The sequence below is a fragment of the Peromyscus leucopus genome, chromosome 2, assembly GCF_004664715.2.
Source record: "Peromyscus leucopus breed LL Stock chromosome 2, UCI_PerLeu_2.1, whole genome shotgun sequence".
NCBI classification, from domain to species: Eukaryota; Metazoa; Chordata; class Mammalia; order Rodentia; family Cricetidae; genus Peromyscus; species Peromyscus leucopus.
Window position 1 is genome coordinate 56,016,153 of NC_051064.1, and position 15,992 is coordinate 56,032,144.

The window sequence follows — 15,992 nt, forward strand, 5'->3', positions numbered from 1 at the left end:
GTCAAAACACTAATATAAAACAGTCCCAAGCCCGAGCTCATCACCTAAGCCTGAGCTGAGGTGGGTACAGAAAAACTCGGATGCTGAGGGAGTGGCCCGGATCCAGGAAGGCATGCTCGTGTATCTGAGGACCCTTTGCTCAGCAGGTGACCTGCATGGAGGTAGCGTCAGCATTTGTCTTCAGAAAGGCCCCAGGCGGGACTGGAGTTCACCTTTTGAATTCAGCATGGTGGGAGCAAGCTGATCGGATGAGCTCCGAGTCCTGGTGTCTCAGTGGAGGCAGAGGCACCCGTGGGGGGCCTGCTGGTCGCCTGAAACGCCAGCAAATGTGTGGACAAGTTAAGACCCCGGAAGCGCCTCCTTTAAAATATATAGAACTTTATTTTGGTTACTGAGATTTTTTAAGTACTTGGTTCACAGAAAAGTCATTTCTTACAAAATAACAAAGGCAGCATTTTATACAGCAACTCACACCGGGGCCACCAAACAAGTGCAAAGGACAGTACTGCAGACGGGACAGACCAGTGTTCTTGTTCCCAGAGTGCTTCGGGAGAACCCAGCTCCCCTCCCACCCACCCAACAGCAGCACCTAGGGCTCCACAGAGCCGGCATGGGATCTGGCCCAGGAGGACGGGGACCCCAAAGACGGGGGAGGGCCCTGCAGTAAAGGCCAAGCAGGAGAGGGACCGTCAAGGCGGAGCTGGCCCTGCATGCGGTCCCTTCCACAGTGGGGTCCAAGCCCACCCGGCTCTCGAAGCTTGTCACAGTCACAGTACAGTCTAGTGAGGCCCTTTGGGAGCTGGCCTTCTCATCACATAGGCCACTAACTCAACTCTGGCTCTGGGCTGGGACTTAAGGACACAGACAGAGGTGGCTCTCCCTTCAGAGTCACAGGTAAATAGGCAGGACAGGGTATGGACCCAGAGAGTTCCAAAGCAAGGCGGAAAGTGCTCAGTGCCCTGAGAGGGAGCGAGGGGGTCGGTGAGGCTTGGGGGTGGGGGACAGTATCACCTGCAGCAGGGGAGTCACATGGGGATGGCAGTGTCTGAGCTAGACCTTGACGAAAATGTGGGGCCGGCACGGATGGAGATGGCTGGAGGGCATGCCAGGAGGACGAACAAGCTCAAGCCAAGGCACAAGTGGGGGACTAGGGTCGGGCTGGTCAAGGCAGCGGTCATCCACGAGGACATGGACATGGTAGAGGGCTCCTCCAGCTAGACAGCCTGGAGCTCGCAGGGGCAGCTGAAGGCATGTCCACACACACTGACTCCTGTGGCAGGCGCTGAGCTAATGCTCTGAACTTGGGGGCTCCTGGGGGACAGCGGGGCTGCGTTCTTCCCCATGCGGCCCGGCCGGCACCTGTCCTGCTTCTTCACAGCATGGCCCCTGGGCATTCCTGGGGCAGCTTTTCAGGAGGAGCTCCCTGCTCCAAGCCCCTTCCTCGCTCACAGGGCCATGTGCCAGTCTGAGAACTGTCCTTAGTGAAAACATGGCAGCCCCAGAGGCAGCTGGGAGGCTTGTACATTCCCCGGAGGGACCAAGAGGGCAGGTCCAGGTAAGGGGGCAGCTATCCACCTTACCACAGCTACTTCCCTTCTTCCCTGAGAAGAGTCTAGGCTTGGTCTGTGTAAAGGGAGGTTCTCTGCAGCGTGCAATAACTGACCTAAAACTGTGTGTGCTATTTGAACTTCCCTAGCTCTTCATAACCTCTGAGTGCTGGGGCAACCGGAAACACTCCCAATTGCTATTCCTTTCTCCTGGGGGATGTTTCCTCCCTGCTGAAGGCTGTGGAGCTGAAGGGTTTTAGAGGTTCCTTGTCCTTGGTCCCCAGGAGGCCTAGGACCCTCTTTTCAGGAGCGGTGGTGTGCAGGATGGGGGTGGGGCCGGGAGTCCTTCCCAGGCGTAACTTCCATCCCAAGTCTTAGCCTCTAGCTCTTCTGAGCACCCACTGGGGCCTGGGTCTGAGGCAGGTCTTCTTGCTTATAGGATGGTACAGAAGATGCTGCGGTTGCTGTGGTAACCACCTTCCACACGGGCTGAGATCCTGGTCGCCATGGCGGTCACCTTATGCCCACTGTGAGCCGCAGAGGAGCCCCTGCCTGAGTTTTCAAGGTGAGGCCGTGCTGGTGGATTCACCAGGCGCCAGGTGTCAGACCTGTAGGTGCGAAAGGAAAGCCAGTGAGTCGGAGGCTGAATGTACTGAGTGAACAGTTCTCTGGATCTCGGAGTTTAAATCTAGGTGTGGGTTTTATCTCCTAAGTCAGTGACTGCCCAATCAGGTGGAGCAAGAAACTGAGGGACAGATCTCTGCTACATTTCTGCATGGAGCCTTGGTCACATTTCCTCTGTGGTCCTCAATTTCCCCATATTTCTGGATATGGATATGAATCAGTGGGTTTTATCTCTATTCCCCGCCCGAATGCACAAACACACTAGCTCTGTGAGCACAAATGATATAAAAGCCTTATTTATCATCACCCAAGACTAGAAACCACCTAAAAGCCCTTCAGTCAATCAGTGATGAGGAGGCAAACAGGTTGCCGCATCAGTGCATGGAAACCATTCGACAACGGAAGGGAATGAATGAAGGGGGCATGGTGGCACACGCTTGTCATCCCAGTACTCCAGCCCTCCTGGTTTACCAAGTTCAAGGCCAGCCAGGGCCACACAGAGAAACCCTGTCTCCACCAAACAAACAAACACAGAATGACTTCCAGGGGATCCAACTTCCTTCTGGCCTCTGCAGACACCAGGCACACACATGCAGTACATGCGAGACTCACATATACACACAAAATAAGAACAACTAAAGCTAGAACCACCACAGGGACCCTCACACCCGCGCTCACTGCTGCACTGTGCACAGCAGCCAGCAGAGAAAGCCAGCTGCGACACCCATCAACAGACCAGTGAAACGACACTGGCAGAAAGCGGCTGGGACGTGTGAGGAGCAGACTCAGTCAAACACCACCTTCCTCAGAGTCTAGATTTAGTTTGTAAGTGCCTCTGTGTGGGGGGGATGGTGGTCTAGTGAAAGTAGAAAAGAGACTGTGATAACTAATCTTCATTGTCAATGTGACTAGATTAACTTATTGTAGAGGGACAGAACTTAATAGAATGGATATATACATACATATATATATACACACACACACACATACAGTGGACACACATATACACACACACACACACACATATATATATATACATATTCATTTCCTCTGTGACCTCTCTCTTTATATATATAATATATAATAAACCCCCTCTCTATATATATATGGGATTTATTAGACTGGCTTACAGGCTGTGGCCCAGCTAGTCCAACAACAGCCGTTTACTAACAGAAGGTCCAGGAATCCAGTAGCTGGTCAGTCCGTGAGACTGGATATCTCAGCGGGTCTTCAGTACATGCCAGATCCCAAAGAAGTAGGCTCTAATGCCAGTGCCAGCAAGCAGGCCAAGAGGAGAGCGTCCTCCTTTGTGTCCTTGTGTAGACCGACACCAGAAGCTGGGCCCAGATAAAGGGCACCTTCCCACCTCAGAAGACTGCATTAAAGACCGATTGCTCACAGGTGCACCCAGCCACTGGGTGCTAGTTAATTCAAGATGTAGTCAAGCTGACAGCCAAGAACAGCCCTCACTCCTAGGAAACAGACCTGTCAGTGAGTGTACCGGGGAGGGCGGTGTTCCCAGAGAAGTCTGAGGAGTTTGGAAGACACAGCTTCCCTGAGGCCGAGGGGGACAGAAAAGGGAGAGGTCAGGCAGAACACTGGCGTCCATCCGTCTGCTTCCTGACAGCAGACGATGTGACCAGCTGTCCCACGCTCCTGCCCACACAGCTCCAGCTGACTCACTCCCCAGCATGGCTTCCCCACCCTCAAACTGTGAGGGAAAATAAACCCTGCCTCCTGAAGCTGCTTCTGTTAGGCACTCTGTAACATCAGCAAGAAGAGGACCATGCGAGGGGAGGGTGGGGAAGGGAGGAAAAAGAGAATGCAGGTGAGATGAAGGAGGGGCCTTCCCTCGAGCCTGCACCTGACTGTCCCGTGGAGTTCCGAGCATGTGCAGAAGAGCTAGCTGCCAATTTCAGGATGACTTCAAAGAACGGTGGCCTTCACCCCACACTTCTCCCCCCATCCCCGTAGGAAAGCAGCAGCCCACACCAGTGTGCAGGGTAAACACGGCTCCAGCAGGACTTGAGGTGTCTTGCTGAGTGCAATACTTCAGCTCAGATGGGAGAGGAAAGCTACACTGTTTCGGAGAATTACTGTGCGCTAGGACAGAATTCTAGAGAACGCTTAAGTTCAGCTATGCTTTGGGGGACAGGGCAGCAATGGACTTACGCCAAGGGCCACAGAGCTACACCTCCAGCTACCATTTTTAGAGGTGCTAGATGATAGCTGTGCACTACATATGGCTGGGTACTTGTTAATTAAAAAGTGAGAGCAGTTTTTCAGAGAGTAGTCATTTTGAATTGCTCAGAACATTCCAGAAAGTTTAGGGCTTTGCTGTTTAAAATCAAAGGTCTATGAAGTTCCTATAATGGCCCTGACAGTAATATCTTAGGTTTATGTGGTGTTTTGAAAGAAAATGGCGCCCATAGGGAGTGGCACTGTTAGGAAGTGTGGCCTTGCTGGAGGGAGTGTGTCTCTTGGAGCAGGCTTTGAGGTTTTTCATATGCTCAAACTAGGCCCAGTGTGTCTTTTCTGGTTGCCTTCAGATCTAGATACAGAACTCTCTCAGCTTCCTCTCCAGCACCATGTCTGCCTACATGCTGCCACACTTCTCACCATGATGACAATGGACTAAACCTCTGAACTGTAAGCCAGCCCCAATTAAATGTTTTCCTTTGTAAGGGTTGCCATGGTCATGGTGTCTCTCCACAGCAATAGAAACCCTAAGACAAAGCTGTTACCAGGGAGATGATGGAGTAGACGTAAGATCCCTTCCAGCTAAGCTTCCACCTTGTGAGAAGAAACGAAAGACCTTTAACCCCAGCACTCAGGAGGCTGGGGCAGTCAAGTTTCACAGTTCAAGGCCAGCATGGTCTACAGAACAAGTTCCAGGACAGCCAGCCTTAGGCAGTCAAGGAAAGCATCAAAAACAGAAAGCTGGTGAAGAGGTAGTTGAACAAGGGGTGGGGGTGGGGAGAGGTGGGGGTCACGTTCCAGTTCCAGCAAGCAGCAGAACTTGGCAGCTTCGGTCATGTGGTTCTGAGTTTAGAGTCAAGGACAGAAGAAACAGGTTAGAGAATCTCCCTCCGAGACTAAGAAGCCACCGAGGCCAGGCGAATATCAGCGCTGTCCCTGCATGGAGGCCTCGAGGGGCCATGGAGTGAAGCTGTGAAGGTGAATCCTAGAGACTCCAAAATGTTGGAGATGCCAGAGTCGTGGGATACCTACCAAGGAAGGATGCTAACAGGGAGTGGAACCAGACCAAGAGAAGGAAGTGTGTTACAGTCCACAAAGCTGAAAGGAGGTGGACATCTGAAGAGCACTTGGATATCAGACATGGAGATGCAGAGTTTGCAGTTTGCCCAGCTGGTTTTCGGTCTTGCTTTGGTCCAGTGTTTCCTCACTATGTTCTTTTTCTCCCTTAGGGAATGGTAATCCTGTGCCATTATATATTGGAAGTATATGATCTGTATTTTCATTTTGATTTTTACAGGAGATTACAATTAAGAGATTCCATTGAGTCTCAGAAGAGACTTTGGACTTTGAAACAGGGTTGAGACTGTTATAGACTATAGGGGCTTTGGACGTTGGACTGAATGCATTTCTGCATCGTGATATGATGACAAGTCTATTGGGCCAGGGAGTGGAGTGTGGTGGCTTGAAAGAAAATGGCCCCAGAGGCCCACAGGGAGTGGCACTATTAGGAGGTGTGGCCTTGTTGGAGAAAATATGTCACTGAGGATGGGCTTTGAGGTTTCAGATGCTCAAGCTAGGCCCAGTGTGTCTCATAGTCTCCTCCTGCTGCCTTCAAATCTGCTGCCTTCAAAACTCTCAGCTACCTCTCCAAAACCATGTCTGCCTGTGTGCTGCCATGCTGCCCACTATGCGGACAGTGGACTGAACCTCTGAACTGTAAGCCAGCCCCAATTACATGTTTTCCTTTGTAACAGCTGTCATGGTCATGATGTCTCTCCACAGCAGAAGAAACCCTAAGACAGTTTATATTGTCTTGTGTTAACAACTGTGCTGCAGCTGTGTGAAAAGCGGGCTGAGACAATGTATCAACAAATGAAGATAGCTATGGTCCAATAAAACTTACAGATGAAGACTAAACTTGGAATTTCATTAAGACATTCAGGGTCAACATATTCCCAAACATTTACAAGGTTAAAATAATTACTGTTTCCCAGAGACCATTCATAAGGAGGTAGCAGAAGAGAATTAGTAACACTGACAATCTTTGAATGAAATTCAGGCCTTGAGAACTGGACAGCATTAGTCACAGTATCAAATGGATCAAAATGTATCTCCACACTTTTTCTGAGATATTCCAACTCAGGCTGACCTCATACTTGGTGGTCTCCTGAATCAGCCCGCCAGGGCTGGGGTTAAAGGCATGAACCATACAACCAAAGTTTTGTTTGTATTCTTCATCTTCCAGGGCTAAGGTAACTAAATAAATTATCCAGAACAGAAAACAAAGAAAGGAAGGAAGAATGGGGGACTATTTGGGGAGAATAAGGGGGCCAGCAAGAGGGGTGCAGGAAGAACAGGACAGGCAGTGGGAGAGCGCCGTATTAATGACCCATGGATGAAAATGCCATAATAAAACCTACTGCTTTGTATGCCAGCCTAAAAGGAGGACGGGAAAGAGTGAACGACTCACAAGCAATGCCCCAGGCCAGCTACCCCGCACTCGGCTAAGTGAAGGAACAGGCTCAGCAGACATGACCAGCATCTGCATGGGTGCTGGCATCCAACCGCAGGTCTCCGGGCTCACACAGCAAGCGCTTTACCCAGGGGCCGTCCCCACAGCCCACTTACTTCTTCTTGAAGACCAGGAACTTGTTGTTTTGCATGATGCACTCGCAGTTGTTAGTGATCTGCTGGAAGATGGTCTTGTTGGCCTTGCCCTGGAAGATGATGTTCTCCTGAACCAGGGCCTTAGCGCGACCCCGCACTGCAATGCCGTAGGCCCGGAAGGAGTGGATCCGGTTCTTCAGGACCTGGGAGGAGCAGCCGGGGCTTGTCACAGAGACTCACAGACTGCTGGACGCTGGGCAAGCGAGTGGCTGTCATAAAACCAGGGAGTCTAAGCGTGCTGGAGAGGTCAGCACGGAGCAAGAGGAGCTCTGGGTGGGGCGCAGAGGGCAGCCTGCTGGAGCCACGGGTATCCTAGAGCTGATGGACAGGCTGTAGGGGCTGAGCTGGGGACAGTTCTTCCGGGAAGAAGGAACAGGGAAGGGCGCTGGGCCAGAATCCGTGTCTACTTGCAGCCCGACTGAGCTCACAGTGCGCCTGCCCCTCCTGCTCCTGTTCCTAGGGACTCAGAGAGTCCAGTCCTTTACTCCTTGCCTGCATTGCAGATTTGTGGAGCCACAGAGCTGAGACCCTCTCGGACAGTCCACAGGGCAGTGGCTGTGTCTGCCTGGTTCTACCATGAAGCCCTATCGCCTTGCAGTGCTCTACCTAAAGGTGCTCAGGTTCATGGTCATGTGCCAGGACAGGTCAGGAAACAGGAAGCTCTGAGGGGTACTCAGGAGGTTGTGGCAGAGCCCCAAAGGTCCAAAAAAGAGCACTTCAAATAGCCTGAGTGACTTAGCAGGTAGGTCTTCCTTAAAAATGTGACAGTCTGGGATATGGATGACTAAGAGGCCTCCCCATGCAGACCACAGCGTGTGCAAAGGCCTACGGACTCTCTCCTGGCACACAGCATCTACTGCACAATGGTCCAGTGCAGGCTTGTTCTGTCAGCAAAGAGCTGAAATAGCCGGGACTCTGACACAGAGACCAAGAAGACACCCAGAAGGCTCCCAGCACCATGACTCTCTTGGCTTCCTGCTGAAGAACTCCTTTCCCTCCTTTGGGGCCCAGTTTACAGGCTCCCCCTCTGTGAGGCCCCCCTCTGGACCATGTCATCCAGACTGAGTTCTCCTTACAGCTCTGAGTGCTGATGGTTCTGTTTCTCAGCAAAGTGTGCCAGCCAGGCCTGAGGCCCGTCGGCACCTTGCATCATACACACCCTACACTTACCTTAGTGTCAGACCTGGGCAGCAGCTGCAGTCCACTGCCCCGGTTGCCAATGATGTCGTTTTCCACAACGGCAGTACTGTCACCCTTGGTGATGATGCCATGGCCTCGATTGTCATAGATGCCGTTGCCCCGGAGCTCCACCTTGCACTGGGCTTCGACCTTGACCCCACTCTGGCGGTTGCAGGAGATGCTGTTGTTGGCCACCCTTGTGAGCTGGCTGCTCTGAACAATGGTGATGCCTCTGTCCCCATTGGCATGGATGACATTGGTGATGACCTGCAGGGCCTCGCTGCTCTGGACAAAGAGTCCTGACGCTACAGAGTGTGGGAGTGGGGAGAGCATAGGTGATCCATCCCAGAGTCAACCCCGACAATGCCAGTCAGGAGGAACAGCCTCGCCTGAAGTGCGCTCCAGGATGGTGGGGAAGAGGCACGGAGTCCCTGCTAAGGTGGCCAGCAGGGACACAGGCTGTGAGAAGATTCCTTAGGTCCGACAGTCCTCTGGCCCACGCTTCCACCCCAGGTCTCCTACAGCCTCGTCCTATAGTGGTAGGAGGGCTTCAGAAGCAAAGGGACCGAGGCAGCACCAGGAGCGGGCGGCTGGGGACAAGCCCCAGGCTGGTTCAGCTGTCTGAGCCAGCCTCTTGATAGCACTGAGGCTGTTTTCCCTAGCTTGGATGAGTCATCTTACATGGCTTAGCCTGTGCTACCAGGCAGCAGAGCTTCATGAAAGAATTCCTTCACTGGGGGCGTGCAGGCAGAACTCACTCCCCTGGGGCTGCTGTTACTGATCTCACTTGCTCTTGTAGATCACCCGGTTCGAGTCCCAGCACCCACCCACATGGTAGCTCACAACCATCTGTAACTGCAGTTCCAGAGGGATCCAATGCCCTCTTCTGACCTCCATGAGCATGAGGCATGAATGTGGCATACAGATACACATGCAGGTCACACTGGGCATGGGTCAGGGCACAAGTCCCAGGAAGAAAGGATGAGGGGTGTGTTTGCAATTAGAAGGCCTCGTTGATGTGGGATGGATAGGAAGAAAGTGGATTTCAGGCGAAAGCCACACATTTTGAAGTCAGCGGGGCAGAAGAAGAAGAAATGGATTTGAGTCTGAGGGAGAGTCCAGGGGCTGGGTTATTCATTAAGCTAGCTAATGAAGCTAGAGGGACGGGTTGGGAGCAGCGCACGGAGAGCCCAGGACAGTGGGAGCCAGGGAAGGTACCACAGGGGCGGGGGGCCACTCACCTCCATTGTGATTAATACTGTTAGACTCCACGAGAGCTATGGTGACGGGCCGCCGCAGTGGGTCATCCTCCTTCTCCAGCTCCGTCTCCCAGAGGATGGCGTCCCCATCCTCACTGAAGTTCTCCTGGGCCCCATGGCCTCCAGGGAAGTCACCAGAGCCCTCTTTCTGGCTGAACACTGCCACTCCATACAGGCCATTGTAGCTCACATGGTTGCTGGTGACATGGGGCAGGCTGGAGGACATCATCCACACACCACAGCCTTTGTTAGCTGGGACAGTGAAAAAAGCCTGTCACTGACACCCCAGATTGGGGAAGCAGCACTCAGCGTCACCCCAAAAGGAGAAGTAAAACGTACTGAGACAAGTCACCTCACAGCTCTGGCTACGGGCTTCTCCTTCATGCACAGGGACAATGACCAGTCCGCCTCACTATCTGGGGCCATTCCTCAGGATATGAAGTGCTCTGATCACTGCTGAGCTCCACGGGGCAGTGCAGGGGGGGGGCACCAGTGCTTCTGCCTGGGCGCGGGCTCAGTGTGAACCCGTCCTACCACTCCCTAGGAGCAGGCCAGTGGACCGCCTACCCCCTAGGAGGGGGCTAGTGGACCTGTCCATGGAGGAGCAGCTCAGTGTGAACCTGTCCTACCCTCCCTAGAACTGACCAGTGCTTCTACCACTTAGGGAGACAGGCTCAGTGTGACCCCTGTCCTACCACTCCCTAGGAGGAGCAGGCTCAGTGTGACCCTGTCCTACCACTCCCTAGGAGAGACAGGCTCAGTGTGACCCCTGCCCCCCCCTAACAGGCCACCCCTGTCCTACCACTCCCTAGGAGGAGCAGGCTCAGTGTGACCCCCAGGTGGGCTGCTGTAGACCACTGCCTGGGGATGTGCTCCTCACCATAGATGGTGTTTCCCTCTATCAGTCCTCTGCCTTCGTCGCCCACGACCACACCGTCCGAGTAGCCAAAGCAGATGAGGTTGCTCCTGAGGACAGGGACGCCACCACGGCGGATGTCCACCCCTCCCCATTGATTCTCACGGATGACATTTTCTATGGGGAGACGTGGAAAGGTCAGTACCCAACAGCCACCTCCGGCCCAGGCCATGATGACGAGGACAGCGGAAAGAAAGCACTCCCAACCTTCACCCCGAGCAGGACACCCCGACCTAGGCCGCCAGCCGTCAGGACGCTGACTCACTGGCTGCTTCAGGGACTCATCTGCTGTCCCAAGGACCACGTCTCCGTTTGTCTTGTACTCTCCTGTGTCTCCATACCCGCTCTGCCCAGCAGCCTTGAGACTGCGTGTCCTCAGCCTAGGCCTGCACTCTGACCTCACTGCCCTGCCCCATCCCTGGGAGCTGCCTCTTCTCCTAGGACGTAGAAGAGTCTCACATCAGAAGGGTGGTCCTGGACACCGCTACCTCAGCACAGTGACAAGGCAGACTTGGCTCCAGGGACTGGGACACTTGCTTTTTCCGGTAGGGTTTTGAGACAGGGTTTCTCTGTGTAATAGTCCTGGCTGTCCTGGAACTCACAGAGATCCGCCTGCCTCTGCCTCCCAGTGCTGGGATTGAAGATGTGTGCTGCCGCCACCACCGCCACCACCACCCAGCCGAGGACATAAAGACCCCGTGTGGTGGGCTCGTTCTGCCTCTGCAGCCCTACCTCAAACTTTCACCTCCTGCTCATACACCCCATCCTACAAGCAGTCCTGCTTAGGCGTGAGTCTGTTTCCACAGGTGGCCCTGCACACGGAGCCGGACTCCTCCCATTGCTCAGGTTCTGAAGCATGTGTCATCCTTGAGGTCTACGACAATCAGACGGCTTCAAGTGCCCACACAGTCCTTCTACCAACTTACGCAAATGACGGCATCACTCTCAGAGGGGCGGTTGTGTCTACATATGCTTTTACTTATTTACATGGTTTCTTTCTAACTGAAAGCAGAGTTGGTGTCTGTTTCCTTTTTCACCCCATGTCCAGCTCCTGAAACAAGGGCTGCACACAGTTGGTGCTCAATAAGTGGTTTTGTTTGTTTGTTGTTTTTTTCCTTTTTCTCAATGCTGGGATCTAATCTAGGGCCACACATACACTAGGCATGTGGTTATGAGTAGCTGGTAAATGATGGTTACTAGCAATCAAGATCCCAGGCTCCATGCTGGGAGGTGGTGGTGCACGCCTCTAATCCCAGAGGCAGGCAGATCTCTGAGTTTGAGGCCAGCCTGGTCTACATAGCAAGTTCCAGGACAGCCAAGACTACACAGAGAAACCCTGTCTCAAAAAAGCAAGAAAAGAAAATGCCAGGCTCTGATGAGCTAGCAGGCAGATGTGATCCTTGCCTGGCACCAGAGGAGACAGACAAAACAAAGCACTAAGAAATTCTGTAAAATGTTCAACAGAGGAGGTGTCCTGGGCACAGGGGCTTTCTCCATGGATGAGGGGAGCTAGGGCAGGCTTCCCCACGGGAAGCGGCATGAGTTGAGACATCACAGACACATAAGAACTGGGCAGACAGACTCGCAGAGCAGGCAGAAGCTCACACTGAAGTATGGAAATCTCAGACACCTGTTTTAACTGGTGCAGCTGGAGGCGTGGGCTGGCTGGCCAGCAGCTGGCAGAGGTGGTACTCCCCCTATGCTGCGCTGGGCCCTCCTATGAAAAGCATGACCCCCATAGGACTGGCACCCCTGAATGCCCACCGGCTCATCACAGAAGGAGGTCTGGGGTAAGCAAAGGAAGGAGTGGCATAAGGGCCTGAGCTGGTGGTGGTGATGCCGGGGGCCGGTGGCTTGGCTGCCCCCTGCAGTGGCTGGCCCTGGCTCCAGGAGTTCCTACCCCGTACCTGTGATGAGCCCGCCCCTCTGCCCGCTCAGAGTTCCTGACTGTGATGAGGCCCTTGCCGTCCTCATTCACGGCTATGCCGGCTGCACGGCCCTTGAAGATGTGGTTTCCGCTGAAACAGAAGACAGGGAAAGGTGCGAGACCAAGGCACCCATGTCATACTTCAAGGTGCCTTCCTTTAAAACACTTTCAACATGTTACTTGTTCGCGCACGTGTGCAGCGCGCGTGTGTGTGTTGTGTGTTTTTGCGTGTTTTGTTGTGTGTGTGTGCATGCGTGTGTGTATGCACAGGTGCACAAGTGCCACAGCATACATGTGGAGGTCAGAGCACAACTTACGTGCTGCAGGGATGAAGCTCTGGCCATCAGGCTTACATAGTAAGTGCTTTTGCCTACAGACCCCTCACCTGCCCCATTTCCTTCCTTAGTAGGCTTCCTAATGGCCCAAGTTCACATCACAGGAAACAGCCGCCTTCTGAAATCCCATAGGCTAAGCACTTGGAAATCCTGATCTGCCCTGGGACAGCTTGACCCAACACTAAACTCACAACTCTGGATATAAGGACAATAATATCCAACTCTCTGTGACTTTTCTGTACTGCATCAGTCAACACACACCATTAACACAGATGTCACCATGGTGCACGCATCGCAGGGCAAGTCTTAGCAGCGTGAAGAACTCCTAGGATGCTGTACTCATCAAGCTTTCTTAGACTCATCAGCGCTCTACAGCTCTCAGTGCTGTGGCGCCCCAGCTGGGGATCGGGGACTCTGCTGTGTCCCCCTCTCCTCCCCTCCTCTGTACCCACCTCCTAAAACAGAGAAATGTGGAGGAATAAAAGCACAGCCCATCCTCTCGGGACGACTGTGTTTTAAAAAACAGTAACACTGACTAGGGAGCCTTCATTTGAAACTCTTTCATGGTTTCCCAGCACAAGCAAGGTGCACTTTGTCCACACGCTAGGCCTATGTAAGCTGTCGTCAGCAATGGATACTACCTGCCCAGAAGTGGGAGGACTGGATAAAACGTGGAGAACAGTGATAGGGCTGTGACCTGGAACTTCCCCAAGTGACATCGCTAAGTGCCACCCAACAAGGTTTAGACAGACTGGGATGGACAAGTGCCGGGGAAAAGCATTGCAGAGCGTATCTGCCGCACACCAAAGCCAGCTTTCCTAACGCTCCGACGTAACCGAGGCTTCTGCTCAGGATCTCAGCCCACCCTCCTCAGGCTGGCTGCCGCGGCGTGTCCGCATCAGTACAAGGCCTTCCGCCATTGCTTTCCACTCTTCCGCTGCATGGCAGAGGCAGAGGCATACCCGTGGGTACAGAAGGCCGCACTACAGAGAGATGGCTGAGCACTTGCTGCCCTTGCGGAGGGCCCCTCCCTGGCTGCTTGGTCACCTCTCCCCCTGCTGTTCTTGTTCCTAGGACTGGCTGCTACAGCTCCGAGAGAGCTCAAGTCCTACCCGTATTTAAAAACCCAGCCATTTCCTCTTCCTCCTCCTTTTTTAGTGTGGAAGACTGAACCATCCAGGGCCTAGTGCATGCTGGGCAAGTTCTCTTCCATGCGCTCTCCGCAGCCATTGAAATCACCTCGAATGGCACTTCCAGTGAAAGTCTTTCCTCCATGCTCTTGGTCAGAATGGTTCTTTCCTCCTGACAGCACCCATGGCGTCCATCACAGTCTGCCCCTCAACTACTGCTAGGATGGTGGACACGCCCACTACTGCCCCCTCCCTTCCCACCGATGACCTACAGCACACAAAGATCATAGCCTGCATTCATGGGGAGGCCCAAAGTACTCAGAGTCAGAGAATCTGAGCTTGCTTTACCCAGCAGGGATGCATAATGGGATGATTTGGCCAGGGGTGTGGTTACCAGGTGTTTGGAAGGGTCTGCATTTGGCTGTATGGTGTGCTTTGATCTTGCAAGGGGGAGGTCTTTTGCCGCTCCCCTCTGAATATTATAAAAAGTCCTTTTGAATAAAGCTCTGGGTGGCTGGGTATTGACCTAGGGCCCTCCCAAACCTATCCTGTGTCTCTGTCTTTCTTAACATCTCTATCTTTCTACCTAATATTTCCTCATTCCTCTCTCCTCACCCAAGAACCCTTCAAAAGGTGGAAGTTGGACTCCCACAGCCAGGGTTGTCGTCTTTTATATATTCATCCATCCATCCACTCATCCATTCATTCATTCGGTGTCTGTGTGTCTGGGCACATATACAATAGCACACCTACAGAGGTCAGAGAACAACCTGCAATAGTTGGTTCTCTCTCTCTCCTCTGTGAGTCCCCGGGTCACACTCAGCCTGCCAGGTTTGCTGGCAAGTGCCTTTCCTCACTCCAGACAGAGTCAGCTCCCGGGGAGCAGCTGGCACGGGTTTGCTTTCGCTGTGTCTGTTAGAAGTGCACAGTGGTGTCTGCCAGCCAACCAGAATGCCTGCTCACAGCGAGCTGGAGGGGAAGACGGGAACAGCAGGGCAGCTGTGGTACCGGGGTGGGATTACGGCTGAAGAGTCTTTTCCGCAGCACAGCGGTAGTAAACAAACAGGCTTTCAAGGGGAAGAAAGACACGGGGAAGGGGAGTGAGGGCCGTGGGAGAGCCAGATAGTCCGGGCGGAGCAGCGCCTACCTCACAATTGGATTTCCGTGGTACAGGATATAAATGCCAGCCTCCTTATTTGAGAAGATCTGGTTGTTCCTGATGACGCCTTTCCCATTGCCAAGGACAACAATGCCGGATCGAAGACCGTGGTGGATCTGGTTACACTGGAAGTGAAAGTGAGATGTGGCGGACCGGTGTCAGAGTGCAGAGAGTACGTGCGCCCCGCCTCACAGCTGCACCGAGACGGACGCGACCATGGCGAGCGAGAACACCATCACAGTTCCCTAGCACACAGCAAAGGGACTGAGCTCTGTAGCTGCCTTCCTTGCACAGGTGTGTGCAGGCAAACAGTAGGATGTGAAGATGAAGGGGTCCTCCCTGTAGCCGTGGAATATGGTTATGTGGCCTTTGCTCTTGAGGCGTTCTGTGCTTTTTCCCAAGGCAGGAGGCTATGGAAAGGGTCTGAGCCTCTCCAGAGCCCCCCACCCCCAATTCAAAATCATCCAGCCAGGCCACACCAACCTGGACCCATGTGCCCACCCCTCAGGGAAAGGCATCAGTTCAGTACAAGAGAATGTGGGCCAGTGACAGACCCATGGAGGCTACCCCCACAGAGGGGGTAAGAGCCACTTGGCTTCTGGTCCTTTTTCAAAGGAGGCCTGTGAAAGGATGCAGGACTGAGGGGCTACCTGCCTCATGGAGAAAGACCAGAGGAGGTCTATCAGTGCAGGATGCTGAGGAGACTCACTTCTGACTCCTCTCTGTACAAAGAGGGAACAGGAATGAGTCCGGAAAAAATGTCTATGAGAGAGCTGATCTGAAACCTAGTTTTGCTGTCTCTTAGGGTAGAGACTTCATAATTTGAGATCACAAAAATTTTGGTAAAATTTTCTCATTCTAATTGCTTATGTGTTAGAAGTATATGTGTGTGCATGTGTATGTGTCTATATGTACGGGTGTGTGAATGAGTGTAGATGCTAGGGGTCAACCTTGGGCGTCATGCATCAGTAGCTACCCACCCTGTTTTTTGATACAGGGACTCTCATTGGACTGAAACTCTCCAAGTAGGCTAGGCTGTCTGGCTAGTGA

At 53.1% G+C, this 15,992-nt stretch overlaps 1 protein-coding gene across 1 annotated transcript in view; it reads right to left on the reverse strand.

The window, feature by feature from the left end:
- Positions 1-361: 361 nt before the first annotated feature.
- Fbxo10 (F-box protein 10) overlaps positions 362-15,992 on the reverse strand; it is a 50,174-nt gene continuing 34,543 nt past the window's right edge. The window contains exons 5-11 of the mRNA XM_028894731.2: positions 14,931-15,067; positions 12,341-12,409; positions 10,356-10,510; positions 9,458-9,727; positions 8,208-8,521; positions 6,999-7,180; positions 362-2,155 (exon numbers count right to left, since the gene is read on the reverse strand). Of these exons, the coding sequence (XP_028750564.1) occupies positions 1,981-2,155; positions 6,999-7,180; positions 8,208-8,521; positions 9,458-9,727; positions 10,356-10,510; positions 12,341-12,409; positions 14,931-15,067 (1,302 nt within the window). The 3' untranslated portion in view covers positions 362-1,980. The remainder of the gene's footprint in view (positions 2,156-6,998; positions 7,181-8,207; positions 8,522-9,457; positions 9,728-10,355; positions 10,511-12,340; positions 12,410-14,930; positions 15,068-15,992) is intronic.